This window comes from Mus caroli, unplaced genomic scaffold (genome assembly GCF_978045245.1).
Source record: "Mus caroli unplaced genomic scaffold, Mus_caroli_1 scaffold_10, whole genome shotgun sequence".
Taxonomy (NCBI): Eukaryota; Metazoa; Chordata; class Mammalia; order Rodentia; family Muridae; genus Mus; species Mus caroli.
In genome coordinates, this window is record NW_028227265.1 from 104,079,594 (window position 1) to 104,091,970 (window position 12,377).

Consider the following 12,377-nt stretch of genomic DNA (forward strand, 5'->3'; position numbering starts at 1 on the left):
CTGAAGGGTAGTGCTAACTTCTGACCTTTCTCAGTGAAGGGTAATTCCAAGTCAACACATTCACATTCTACTCGCAGAGGCTAACCAACAGGAGCAGAGAGGTTTGCATCTCGGACAACTTAAATAGGAGTCAAGGCGGTAGGTAGTGAATGCTGGGGCAAGGTGTTACGTTTCTTCACAAATAGCTTTGTATTGGCTACTGACATCTTAAAAGCATTTGAAAAGTGTAACTCAGTGGTGGAGCCCTAGAACACAGAGCACAAAAGCCCAGGTTCCCCAATCAGTCAGTTGCTTGAAAAATTAGAATTTTTTTAGTTGAAATGTAATTTCATTATATGTAGTAAAATGATTTCAGTAGATTTCAGCCAGTTTTATTCAAACCTTCAAATGTATTTGTTAAGTTAAAGTTGAATTAAAAATATATTCTAGGGTTGGCAAGATGACTTAGTAGGTGATTGTGCTTGCTGCACAAGCCTGGCCTGAATTCAATCCTTAGGACCTAGGTAAAGGTGCAAGGGGAGAGCTGAGACCAGGCATGGAGACCCTTGACAGTAACACCGGATGCAGGCCACCAGGATGACCTGTCTCAGGCTAGCTGGGCTAAGTAGTAATCCTCTGCCGTTGAGGAAAATGTGTGGTGTTCTTAGGTACATATGACAGGCGAGAGTTATCTTCAGAATGGAAAGCTATGGCCAGTGTTCTTCTAGAGCTAGTTAGCAATGGGAAGATGGACTTTCTAGTCCTGGTTTCCATGCTTTATTTCTTCGTTGTTAGCCTCCACTTCTCCGCACCAGCTTACCTGCATCAGTTATTGGTATGATTAGCCAGCATCTCAGTTTCTCTTGCTAGGTTAATTCATCGCCTTATTAAAAGAATCCTAAACTGTTCCCAGTCTTCTGTAGCCTTCTGGGTTTAGTAAAGCCGTGCCCATTGTCACTCACTGCTTTTCCAAATTCCACAGTGCCCAGCAGGTCTCCTCCCTCCCATCCACTGTAGCCCAGTGACTTTGCCCCTCTTCAAAGGCAGTAGGTGATGTTTCTGCTTTCATGGAGAGGTCGCTTATTGTTGTGCCCTCTGGTGTGGGTTGTCAGAAACTTGCCTTAGTCTGTTTGAGAATACCAGTCTGCCCTGAAGTGACGAAAAACGCCATTGTGGTATGTATAGTGCCTAGTATGGCTTTCCATTGGAAGAAACAAGTGCGTTTGTGGTTTTCCTTTCTGATGAGTCCTATGATTTCAACAGTTTGAGAGAATCAGCTGCTACCAATCAATTGTGCTTTTCTTGGAAAAATCACTATTTGATTTGAAAGGAATGTCTAGGTGACATATTCTAAAAATCGTTCTCCATTGTCTGTTGTTTTGATTGTTGTAAATTCACAAAATTAAGTCTTAATTTTTCCAAAGGAAGATTTGTACTTAATTTCTGGAATGAAAAGAATTTCATAAATTTTAAGCCATAATAAGTGGAATTAATTTTCCTAATAAATTATGCTTTGCTATTTATTATAGTAAAAATTATGCATGGTGACAGTTATTTTTGTAGAATATTCCATGTTTTCACCAATCGCTATTTTTCTTCTAATGTTTCAGGGAATGACTCTACATAAAAAGGCGGCTGAAGACAGACTAGCTAGCACAGGTTCAGGGCAGTCATTTCTGGCTAGGCAAAGACAAGCAACCAGCACAAGAAGATCCTACCCAGGCCATGTCCAGCCAGCCACAGCAAGGTAGAGAGGTCCTGCCACTAGGGATTTTTAAAAAGCATACTTCTGTTACATATAACAACATTTCAGGAAATTCAGCCAGCTTGTTTTCTTTCTCTCCTGTGTTAATATTTAGTGTTTCTCATGAGGATTCCTCTCTCTCGTATCTTTAGTTACTTTGTCCTTTACTTTGTGGTCTTTTCAGTTCCTTTTAATGTGCCAAAAATTTGTAAATGTACAATTAAAAGTGTTGTATAATAGTGTAATACTTTTTCTTTGTATGAAAATGTCTTCTTCCCCATTTGTGTGGGCTTTGTAAAGAATCGGGTTTTCTGCCAATAATTGATACACAATTTATATTCTTTATCGTGCCTACTGTGTTACCATACTTTATAAGAATGTCTTTGTTTAAAGGGAATTAATCTTTTTATGGTGTATTAATCTGTGTTTTCAATTGTTTTCCAAATGCACTTCAGATAACTTAAATATTTACTGTACTATACAAAGTGGTGTCAAATGCACTTTTTGCAAAGACGACTACATTGGCAGAGGTGCTAGTCAGGCCTGTGGCACCTGGCAGGATCACTCAGAGGGAAGAAATTAAACTTATTCTAAGGTTTGAAGTTCTTATATGAAATTTCATTCTTTCCTGCTGTATTGTTTGCTGGCAGAAGTGAAATTGGTGAAGATATTTGGGTAGAAATTACAGAGAAGAAGAACTTGGCAGGATTTTTTTTCCTTCCTTTGGAATATCTTAGTAGCTAAGAATCAGATTCTAGCCATGCACTTTTAATTGCTCTCCACATGTAAAAGATTTATTTTCATATAGGTAGCCTTATCTTTGGGGCAGTTCTTTGACTATGCCTCATATGTTTTATATATTCTGTGAGACTTTCCTTTTCTTAATTAACCTTGATAGCTAGCATCTTAATGTGATTTATTAACATCAGCACATGACTCGGTATGTAATGTTATGACAGAGCTCTTTATAGTTCCTCTTCGCTCTACCTACAACTCCAAGAATTGGTAACAGGAGAGATTTTCTTGGTATTTGGTTGTTCAAAGTGCTTACATTATATGCCACATTTATTTACATAGATGAATGTCTATTAAGCAATCAAGTGAAGTACTTCGTCTATATAAGGAATTATATAATTTTAAACTATCATTTATTTGAAAATAATCTACCTTTGTCTTTTTCTACATTGATTTGTGAATTTGATCCCAAATTATATTGAAGGTTTCCTCCAGCCTTTTTCTTGTTTCATGCCATATTTTTTGAAAGAAAAAATATGAAATTAGGTCAGAGGGTTCTTTAGTTTGTTTTTTACATAAATCGTCTTAAGTGGAAGATGTTATTTATGGACTTGGTGTTTGGAAGTTCTGGTGTCATTTAGTTCTGTATAAAAGACAAATAACTAACTCAACTTTACTGTGATGAAGAATTTTCAGAAACCATATTCAAGTGCTTCATTTTAACTCCCTCCTGTTTTATAGGAAAATTGACCTAGAAATTCATCCTGCATGTTTTGTCTTGGTTTTGTAGACAAGAGTCTTTATGTAACCCAGGCTGCCGTGAACACATGATCTTCTTGGATTATAGGCATGAATTGTAGGATTTTTTTTTTCCTTGAAAGGACACTATTCATCATGAAGCATTTCTTTAAAAAAAAAAAAAAAAACTCACAAAAACAAAAACAACTCTCCCAACAAATGTTCAAGCAGGCTGTGAGGCATCCGCCTGGGCAGACCAAAGCAGCAGGCACAGGAGACAGTGGAGAGCGCTATGGTGGGACCGAGAGCAGCAGGCACAGGAGACAGTGGAGAGCGCTATGGTGGGACAGTGCTCTGTGGGATTTCAGGTACCTGACACTCGAGGTCTGCTTTTTGTTGTTGTTGTTTTAAGACAATCTAGCGATATTATCCAGACCTTCCTCAAATTCTTTGACTCAAGACTATTCTCCTGCCTCTGCCTCCCAAGAGGCTGAGATTAAGGTATGTGCCACCATGTCCACAGGGTAGATCGAGTTTGAAAATAAAAGAACAAAAACTGGGGCCAGCACAATGGCTCAGCAGGAAGAGTAACACTTGCCTGAGCTCACTTCCTGGGGCCTAGGTGATAGGGAACAGCAACTCCCGGGGGTTGTCCTCGGGTCTCCACACTCAACAGATGCCAACAGACGCCAGTGCACACACAAATAAGTATGCTTGAAAGGGTTTAAATAGTTCTCACTCTACCTTTAGCTCACAGAATATCTGAGATTCAACCACTTGTAAATCAAATTAGTCTATGGTTCCTACTCCTTACAAGATTATTGGTTGTTGAGAAATTATACCTGGAGAATAAAGTGAATGTGAATACAAGAGACTGTTGAAGCTACCCTTCAATAGATCTTACCCTGAGGTAAAACAGCTCACTGTTTTGATTTTTATTTTCTCTTCACCTGCCCGCTCTATAGACATACCCACCTACCCGGATATTTTATGCAGATGTTTTAGAAAGGCCTCAAGCTTTCAGAAGGAAGTTTAGCTTCTGCTTTTTGTTTTGTTTTGTTTCCAGCATCTGTTTTGTGCTAATTTCGGTGTCTGTAGCCTTCTCTGTTGTTTGCTCTGTCTTTAATGTTTGGTGGATTTCCTTCAGTAAATGGGAGAAATATCGCTCATGATATTTCAGAATAAAATAAAACATGCTTTCATAAGAAACAGCATCCGTCTATACTTTAGACGTCATAAAGCCAGGAACACAAGTTACCTGTGGCAGTGGCACCTTTGCCACTGTGTGGCTTAGGTCAGGATTCAGGGGACTACAGTTTCTCCCGTAGAGATCAGGGAACTTGCAGGTGCTCTGGTGATGTGTGGTAAGCCTCCTGTGCTTGCCCCATGGATCTTGTCCTGGCATTAGCAAGGGATGAGGACACTGTCACTGTGTCAGGTAGGGAGGACCTGTCACCAGCATCTGAGTTCTTATAATAAGCTTATTTTCTGTGCCTTCTAACCAGGGTTTACCAAGTAAAAAGAAAAAAGTAAAGCAGACGACTAAAAAAAAATGACCATTTTTGTTCTACAGTATTATTGATCTTATTAGGATTAATAAGAAAACAATCCAGTAAATGTAATCATTTCTAGCATCTGAAATGAAGATAACTAATACACTTATATTAAATATTTAAAAATATTTTTTTAAAAACCTATGCCTGGAGCGTTGGCTCAGCATTTAAGAGCATGTATTGTATAGCACAGGTGCAGTTCCTGACGTGGAAGCTCATAGCCAGCCATCTCTAACTCCAGTTTCAGGGAATCTTCCAATGATATCTTCTGACCTCCATGGGCACTAGGCACACATGTGCCATACAGACAAACATGAAGGCAGGCAGAACACTCATTCTTATAAAACAAGCCTATAAAAAGAAAGTTTAAGCTGGGTCATAATTTTCTTTTGTCTAGTTACTTCACAGTAATAAAAATGAGTTTTGAGTCCTTAAATAAATGATCCATATTCCAAAGTTAATCAAGATTGAATTATTTCTGTTATCTTGGTAAAAATCAGCTGGATGCAGTGACTAAGTTATAATGAGGATAAGATGGTCCGATTTTCATGAAGCTGTGTGGTTAATGTAACTAGGGCTCAGCTGCACAAAGGCAAGCTAGCTCGTCAGTGAGGACCTCGAGTCCTGCTTTCACTGTCCACAGAGATCCACACTGTACAAGAACATGCAAATGTGGGGGTCCGGCTGGGACAAGGCAGGTGAAGTCAGATGCCCTCTGTGGGAAACGTTATTTACCTTTTCAGGAGCAGTCTCAGGCTTGTGAGGTAAAAGTGAAAATATTTGTGAGGGCTAGGATGCAGCTCAGCTGGTAAAATAATACTTCCTAATATACGTGAAGTACTAGATTCAACCCCTAGTGTCATATGAACTGGGTGTATATGCCTGTAGAGAGTCTGGAATCAGTTTGTCTATATGAGATTCTGTCTTCAAAAAAATAAATAAATAAACTGTGTGTGTGTGTGTGTGTGTGTGTGTGTGTGTGAGAGAGAGAGAGAGAGAGAGAGAGTGTGTGTGTGTGAGAGAGAGAGTGTGTGTGTGTGTGTCTGTGTGTGTGCATGTGTATGTGTATATGTGTGATAGAGAGCATGTGTGTGTGTGCGTGTGTGTGTCTGTGTATGTGTGTGTCTGTGTGTGTGTGTGTATAAAATTCTTTTGTAGACGCTTCTGCTTTCACATAAGCATTGATCTATTGTTCTAACAATAACCATATTTTAAGCCTTAGTTTTTTTTTATTTCAGCATGAGTTATTTAATCAAAACAAATCTTAAAATATATTTACTCTTCACATTTAATCTTCATTTTTTTCAGATCTTAAGTTTCAGATCTTACGAATGTTGTACTTATGTCTAATTTGGGAATGTGGCACTTGCCTAAGCTTCTACAATCCATGTTCCGTATAAACCAAGCTAGTCCGTATCCACTTGATTTAAAAACATGATTTGGCCACACAGTGAAAGGATAATGTTTAGCATCTTTTTTGCTAAGGTGGAGTCACGTAGCTGCCCCATGTAGAACTTGTGTCCTCTTGCAAGAGCAGCCAGCTAAGCCATCTGTCCAGTTAAAAGGATTTGGGATTTTTATCCTCATATAATAAAGGAATTTTTTTTCCTCTATAGATACCTGTCAACTTGATTCAGCTTTGTGTTTAACAGTGAAACCTATGTGACGTCTAGGGTCATCCCAGAACTTGGGAGCCTGAGACTGGAAAAATGCAAGTTGGAAGCTAGCCTGGGCCCTGCAATGAGACCTTGTTTCAGCACTTAGGAGACAGAGGCAGGAAGGAGATCTCTCTGAGTTCAAGGCTAGCCTGGTCTACACAGGGAGACCCTGTCTCAACAAAATAAAATAAAAACAAAAAAAGAGTGTGCAAACAAAACAGGATGGGAAGTGAGGCCTTTTACCTAGGATAATCAAGACCCTGCGCCCAGTCAGTAGTACTGATGAAGGAACCGATGAATGAATGAATAGATGAATGAGTGAATGAATGAATGGAGTGAGATATCTGAATCTATAACAATTATTTAATCATGTTCTTTTTTCCTTTTCATGACTTAAAGGGCTTTTTTTTTTACCCCTTGTTAAACTACAGTCCTGTCACAATTAAAAGTGACTCAACCCTTTTGTTTGTTTGTTTGATAGTTGGTTTGATTTGGGCTTTTGTTTGTTAGTTTGTTTCTTGTCCACCCAATTTTATTACTTAGAAAGAAGTTTCAGAGCCGGGCGTGGTGGCGCACGCCTTTAATCCCAGCACTCGGGAGGCAGAGGCAGGAGGATTTCTGAGTTCGAGGCCAGCCTGGTCTACAGAGTGAGTTCCAGGACAGCCAGGACTACACAGAGAAACCCTGTCTCGAAAAACCAAAAAAAAAAAAGAAAGAAGTTTCAGAACTTACTCTTTTAAACTGATTTGAATATCCTGTTGTTTTGAAAAGAGGAAGGCTATTCTCAATGCATTCAATGCATCTAACACAATATTTTACTTTTTTATAATGAATATTTAAGTGATTGATGTTTTTCATTGAGTGTCTGTCCAATTTTAACACAATAATGATTTAAGTTTTTTAATGAATACAGCTCTCAAAAGTCTATAAGATAATTTGTCAGTCACTAACTTGCTTACTAATAACACAGCCAGTTTCTAACCTTCTTGGTCACTTTACATCGTCAGTCTTGTGGTTAGTGTCATGTGTATAAAATAAAGGACAACACAAATGTAATACCATTTCCTGCTTGTAAGTCATTAATCATGTCATGAGATGTGTGTACTGATTGTTTTTAAAAACACCTTTTCGGTTCAATTTATATTATTATGAATAGGATACCATACATTTTATATTTAAAGGTTTTTTAAATATGAATATATGTGGATTCTTCAATTACGCTAAAGTAATAGAGAGACATTGGTTTGAGAAATGAGAGGCCTAAACCTAATTATGGATTGTATATGAAGTTTGGAAATTATGTAGAAATCCATAAATACATATGAGTTATATATTTATGTTATATAAATCTTGCATATGTATGTGTGTATGTATATATATATGTATGTATTTGTGTGTATATGTATACATATATATATGTACATATATATGTATGTATACTTAGAACTAGACATTACCAAGATTGCTTTACATGTCTCATTTCAGTATTTTTCAATTTTCTTACAGATTTAGTAATGTCCTGTAAGGTTAACTCTGAATGTAGTATGTAAGTGAGAATAGAAATAAAAGAAAGTAATAGATGACTATTAAGGCAAATCCATTTTAGAGAGGAGAGTGGATAGTGGGATAAAAGGTAGCCTAATTAACGAATATTTAGGCCAAGAGAAGTACTCAAACAGTATCGTAGTAGCTGTCCCTTAACCTTAGACAACAAAATAGTCTATAATATTGTTATTACACATTTATCTGATAAAAGATTAAAGACCAAAACTAATTTCTATATGTGTTTAGGTGAGTATTAACTAACCATATAATCTATATGTCAGTGGGAGGGAAACATTTCTTTTCTTTTTATAACTATTAAGCAGTTGCTACTTAGTCTAACAGTTGAGGAATTTAAGATGTTAAACTTTGATTTGATGAGGTGAGAAGAAATTTATGATGGCTGAAATTATCACCAACTTCCCAACAGATAACTATTTCATACTTTTTATAGTTTGCAAACTGTTGTTTTAATAGTATTACCCCCTAATAATATGTTATACCTCCATAAAATATCTGTAAATGAGGACAAAAGTGAACTTTAAAAAGTAAGCCTTTACGTGTTTGATTCAGTCCATTACTACAGGCTCACAAGCAGGTGTTTATGTCTGAAATTGGAGGTACCCATTATCTGAAAATTCCTCTCCCATAAGGTGGGAATTATTCAAATCCAAATTATATCCATTTCAAATGTGAAAGAGTTAAATGCCGTGAGAAGAACAAGTGAGTGAGTAAAAGACAATCCCCAGGCATGCAGAGGGCACTGCCCATATGCACAGATGTCTGATCAGACTCACTGCGAGAGCTCTGAGCTGACGGCAAACTGGGAAGAACCCATGTTCTTCCTGTGCTTGCAAACCTCCACAGGGACCACTGTGAGACCTTGTGTAGTCTGTTTCATTAGGGATGGCATCTTACTGTTATCTCCCACCCTCTCCTGCATAGGTTGTTTATCCCTCTCTACAAAGGCTCCAGCACGTTACTGGGACTGGATAGTGCTCCATTTCTGCTGTACGTGGGGTTTCCTGTTGGCACCTCAGTCTCAGGATTCAGAGTCTGGAAACACGCTTATAACTGGGAAGTCTATTTTATAACAATGCTGTGAAGCCAGCTTTTGGGGTTTGTGCTAGGACTTGAAGCTAGGGCCTCGTGCACTCCAGGGCAAGTGCTCTACCATGGAGCTCCATGCCCAGTGCACCATGGAAAAACACATTTGAAAACTGTTCTCATGAAAAAAAAAAAAAAAAAAACTCACTAAACACTTTTCTGTTTAATGAGATTTTTCTTACCCTTTAAGGTGGTGTCTCCTAAAATAAAAACCTCGAGACTGTCCCTACTTGTTGCCCTGCCGCCCCACCCCCCACCCCACTATTGCAAATCCCAAAGAGAGAAGGAAACAAGATATTCCAGTAATTAAGCAATCAGATCGGCTAAAAACGGAGGAAAGGTGATTTCAAAAGGAAATCGGTAGAGATGCCAGGTATTGCAGACATAGTTGCTATACTGAGGTTTGTTTTCGGTTTTTACCTTGGCTTTTTTCTTAACTTTAACTTGCAAAGGTTTCCTCTTGTACTGGTAGTGAGTTTTTTAGACCCACAGTTTTCCCATTTGCAACATGAAAGTAGCAGTCATGTTAGAGACCACACGCACCGGTGCTTGTTTCACGCATGGTGACTGCCAGAGAATGGGGAAACTGGCTCATAAAAACACTTCCTGTTGGTTTTGCTTTGTTTTAAAAAGATATGCATGTTTTAGTACTGTAAAAAGTTGGTGTGTTTTGGGCCAAGGAACCTAGCTCCAGTAGCAGAATCTGGCTCCAGTCCAGAGTCAATCAATCAAAGTCTGTCGGTTGGCGAGCACACTCTGCCCTCCCCCCTCACACACACACACACACACACACACACACACACACAGAGATGAAGTTTACTTCTAAGTCAGTCACATAGAAGGAAGCAACGTTGAAGTAGAGACCTCCACATTCAGCTTTAAGGAAATAGAGACCTTATTTTCCTTCCCAGAACTAAAACTTAGAAAGCCAGGATGGTGGCACACACCCATAATCCCAGCAGCAGGCTCAGGCACCAGGATCACAAGTGTGAAGTCAGATGAGGCGACAGAAAATGCAAATCCAGCCTGTCTCAAACTGAAGCAAAAGTGCAGGAGTACAAAACCATAGACAGTGTTTTAAACATGGTCTCTGTAAATGTTCCTAGCTGTCCTAACTTCTAGCTTCTTTTTAATCTACTCAGAGTGGGTTCTAGGCCAAGTCAGTACCTCCTGCCGTGTGTAATAGCTTATGCCTGTGATTCCAGCACTTGAAAGGCTGGGGTAAGAGGCTTTCCACAAGGTGAGGCCATTCAGGGCTGCATGGTGAAATTCCATCTCCACTTTGTACTCTAATCATGTCTCAGTTGTTCAGTGTTCGGGCGTGTGCAGTGGGCAGCATGGGTGTAGGCCATTCCTTCAGTGCAGAAAACTATGCCAGAAAAGGAAAGAAAATATAGGTCAGCTCACTAGAAGTTGCTAAAGGGATTAACAGTGAAAAGTATTTTGTATAAAAGTTTTATACCAATATTTTGGCCTTGGGAAAAAAAGAAAGCCTCATATTGCGATTTTTTTTAGTATGCTCTTCCCAACAAATTATCAATGCGTTATCAATTGATATAATTAAATCATTTTATAAATCATTTCATAATATTTTCACTCATTTCTTCCTTTCATATTTTTAAATTGATATTAGTTGTCATCCAGGAGAAACTGATAATAAATATTTAATTTACACTCAAATAAAAGTTAGGTAGCATCATAGCCCTATATTATTCAAATCTATCTATATCTTATGAAAGTCACCGTTTCTGCCCTAGAAGCTGTACATTCATGATTGGCTGTCTTCTACTTCAAAAGTACACTCAGGGCCAAGGTGTTAGGTTACTCGGGCCCCAGCTCGTACCTGCTTCAGTGATGAATCAGCCAGCTTTTTCTGAATGAAGCAGACATTTGCTATTACAGAATATGATTAACTGATGAAAACATTAGAAATGTGAACTGAGTTTCCTTCACTATACTAAAGTACTTCATTTAATTTAAAGGATTATGCTGAACATTTTCAAATCAAACTAAGGGACGTCTTTTTAAAAGTGTCTGACTGTGTCAGTTTTGTTTTTGCTTTTCTGGAGTTTTGCAGTATTGGAGATCCAACCTAAGGCCTTGCATATTAGAATACTTTAGTGATCATATTTTTTTTATTTTAAGACATCTCTCTTTTTAGCCTTGGCTGACACAGAACTTTCTCAGCTCCTCCTACCTCTGCCTCCTGAGTACCAGGGTTAAAGGTGTAGAGGTGTGCTCTACCACTCTCGGCTTTGGTTGTCACTCTTTTGAGTTAGACTGAGCTTAGTGAAGCCTTTCCTGCCCAGGTGTGATCGCGCTTTCTCTTTCTCGTCTGCGTCAATGATCAGGCAGCAGAATCAGAACAGTATTGTCAATTTCCAAACAAGTCACGAGATCGTTACCGTAACTCAGTACAGATGAGCAAATGGTAGGAGTTCATTCTTTTGTTTTCTTGGGAGCCTAATTGAATATGTATTCTACAAAGACTCGTTAGTTACGGATAATTTCAGTATGTTCTAAGTGACATCTTATTATAAATATAGGAAATGGCTGTACACAGATGCCAATCAGAGACCTGGCACTTAACTTCCGTAACAATTTACTTGTTTTCTTTTTTCCCATAGATTTAGTTACTTACAATTCAGATGTACTAAAATATCATTGTCATTCCTAATTTTGGCATTTCTGGATTCTATAATCCATAATAATTTGTACTGTGAAGACTAACTTCCAGGTTTGTTGCAGTTCTCATGGTTAGGTTGCCAGCCGTTTATAAGGTCCCTCCTTTGTTATGTAAGAGATTCCCCCTCTGGCTGGCGATTGAATTGATAGTTCTGAGGATCTGTTCCTCGTCATCGTCATCTAGAAAGGATGTCCACTTTGGGCTCTGCATTCCTCACCTCAACTCAGATTTAAGAAAACTGTGTTCAAGTATCCCCTCCTGCTTACAGAAGTTTGCCCATCTTGAGTCTGGGGAGTCTCCCCACTGCTGTGCTGAGGAGAATGACTTGTTAGAGACGTCAGTTAGAAATGTAAGTAAAGTCACAAAAACGAACTTGTGAGAAACCATCAGAAGGCAGGGTTTTTTGCTTGTTTGTTTGTTTGAATCCTACATTTCCTTTTGGTTTATTTTGATTTTATGACTGCCAACTTGTTATATATGAGTGTTTATATATGCATATAATATATGTATATGAAAAAGTGAAGATTTGGTCAAACTATATTTTCCCATTCAAGTACAAAAAAAAATGTTTTCAAGGCTGCAAAAAGTGTACAGTTGTTAAACAAGTTGTAAATAAAGACTTGTATAAAAATCCA

At 38.3% G+C, this 12,377-nt stretch overlaps 1 protein-coding gene across 2 annotated transcripts in view; it reads left to right on the forward strand.

The window, feature by feature from the left end:
* The window catches only part of Hook3 (hook microtubule tethering protein 3), a 95,345-nt gene extending 82,968 nt beyond the window's left edge, over positions 1 to 12,377 (forward strand). The window contains exons 22-23 of one of the 2 annotated variants that reach the window (XR_015048674.1): positions 1,590 to 3,464; positions 3,511 to 12,377. Coding sequence is in view for 1 of the 2 variants with exons in the window: in XM_021170331.3 (XP_021025990.1) it covers positions 1,590 to 1,730 (141 nt within the window). In the remaining variant the exon portion in view is untranslated. Of the gene's footprint in view, positions 1 to 1,589 lie in introns of both variants that reach the window. The other variant, XM_021170331.3, reaches the window with a different exon arrangement.